At 55.5% G+C, this 1,166-nt stretch overlaps 1 protein-coding gene across 1 annotated transcript in view; it reads right to left on the bottom strand.

The window, feature by feature from the left end:
- The window catches only part of SRP14 (signal recognition particle 14kDa (homologous Alu RNA binding protein)), a 5,570-nt gene extending 4,740 nt beyond the window's left edge, over nt 1–830 (bottom strand). Inside the window, exon 1 of the mRNA XM_009321001.1 lies at nt 678–830. Within this exon, the coding sequence (XP_009319276.1) occupies nt 678–830 (153 nt within the window). The remainder of the gene's footprint in view (nt 1–677) is intronic.
- Between the last annotated feature and the right edge of the window lie 336 nt (nt 831–1,166).

The following is a 1,166-nucleotide window of genomic DNA, read 5'->3' as shown; positions in this document are numbered from 1 at the left end:
CGCTGCAGCCACCGCCGTTATACACCCCCCCCGTCCCCCGTTACACCTCCCCCGCGGCTGTCCGGTGACGACCGCAGTGCGGGGTTTTCCCCAGGCAGACAAGTGGTGCGCACGCAGCCTGGAGGAGCCGCGCCAAGATTTCAGCTCTTCCTGAAACGCCGCGTTACCGTGACAGGCGCGGGGCTGCCGCACCCGGGCGGCCGTGTCCCCGCGGCCTCCCGTAACCCAGCGGGCGGGACTCGAGGTCTGAACGATGGCTTGCGAGTAGGCCTCGGTGCACCCGCGGGGGGCTGCGCTCAGCCTGCCAAGAAGCGGGACGCTTGCCTGGGCACCGCACAAACCACAGGGGTGGGAGGTCATAAACCAGCCCTGGCTCCCTACTTCCCGCTAGCTGGAGTGGGTGTTTCAACCCGCATGTGCCTCAGCAGCCCCAGGCACTGGGAACAGCTCGCAAGCCGCCACGTTAGCTCCTCGTGAAGACACAGAACTGCAGCGGGCCATCGTTTCCAGTGAAGTGCCGAAATGGCTGGTGCGAAGGGTCCTGGCGAGTGTGACGGGCCAAAGGCTTAGAGGGCGGAGGGTGTGATGTGAGACTAAATGAACAAGACCCCTAGATTTGTACAAGAAACAGCTAAGAGGAAACCAGCATCTGGGCGGGGCGAGAGGGCACTTCACACCCGTAATACTCGAATCTCCTGAGGGGCAGATTCTGGAAAGGGGGAGTTTTCTGTCAGGCCCAGGTTAGTTGATCTGGGAACACGCAGAAGTAGCATTTGATCCAGTGCCACTTCATGTTTCTCACTAGGAAAGTTGATTTCTTTTTCCTCCATGGACCTAACGGAAGGGGAAGATAATGCCTTACATACAGCTAAAAGGGAAAAACTTCCCTCAGGCTGATAGGTGCTTGAGCCCCTGAGGAATTCATACTGTTCATTTAGGAGCTCAGGACTGTATTCTAGACAGAACTGAAATACATTCTTGCGTTATCATTCTCACGGTGGGGGTGTTGTTTCATATATAAAACAACACTTCATAATCAGAGACTCTAGTCACTCCAAAAGTCATTTTTAGAGTTTACAGTTATTCGCTGTCCTTTTGCAGGTTAAGCAAGAGGCAGTAGAGGGTGCTGTGATTGCACACACAGAAATGAAACTGCCTAAAGAACA

This window comes from Pygoscelis adeliae, unplaced genomic scaffold, assembly GCF_000699105.1.
Source record: "Pygoscelis adeliae isolate BGI_AS28 unplaced genomic scaffold, ASM69910v1 Scaffold3, whole genome shotgun sequence".
NCBI lineage: Eukaryota > Metazoa > Chordata > Aves > Sphenisciformes > Spheniscidae > Pygoscelis > Pygoscelis adeliae.
The sequence above is the reverse complement of the archived record's forward strand: the minus strand, read 5'-3'. Positions and strand labels throughout refer to the sequence as shown.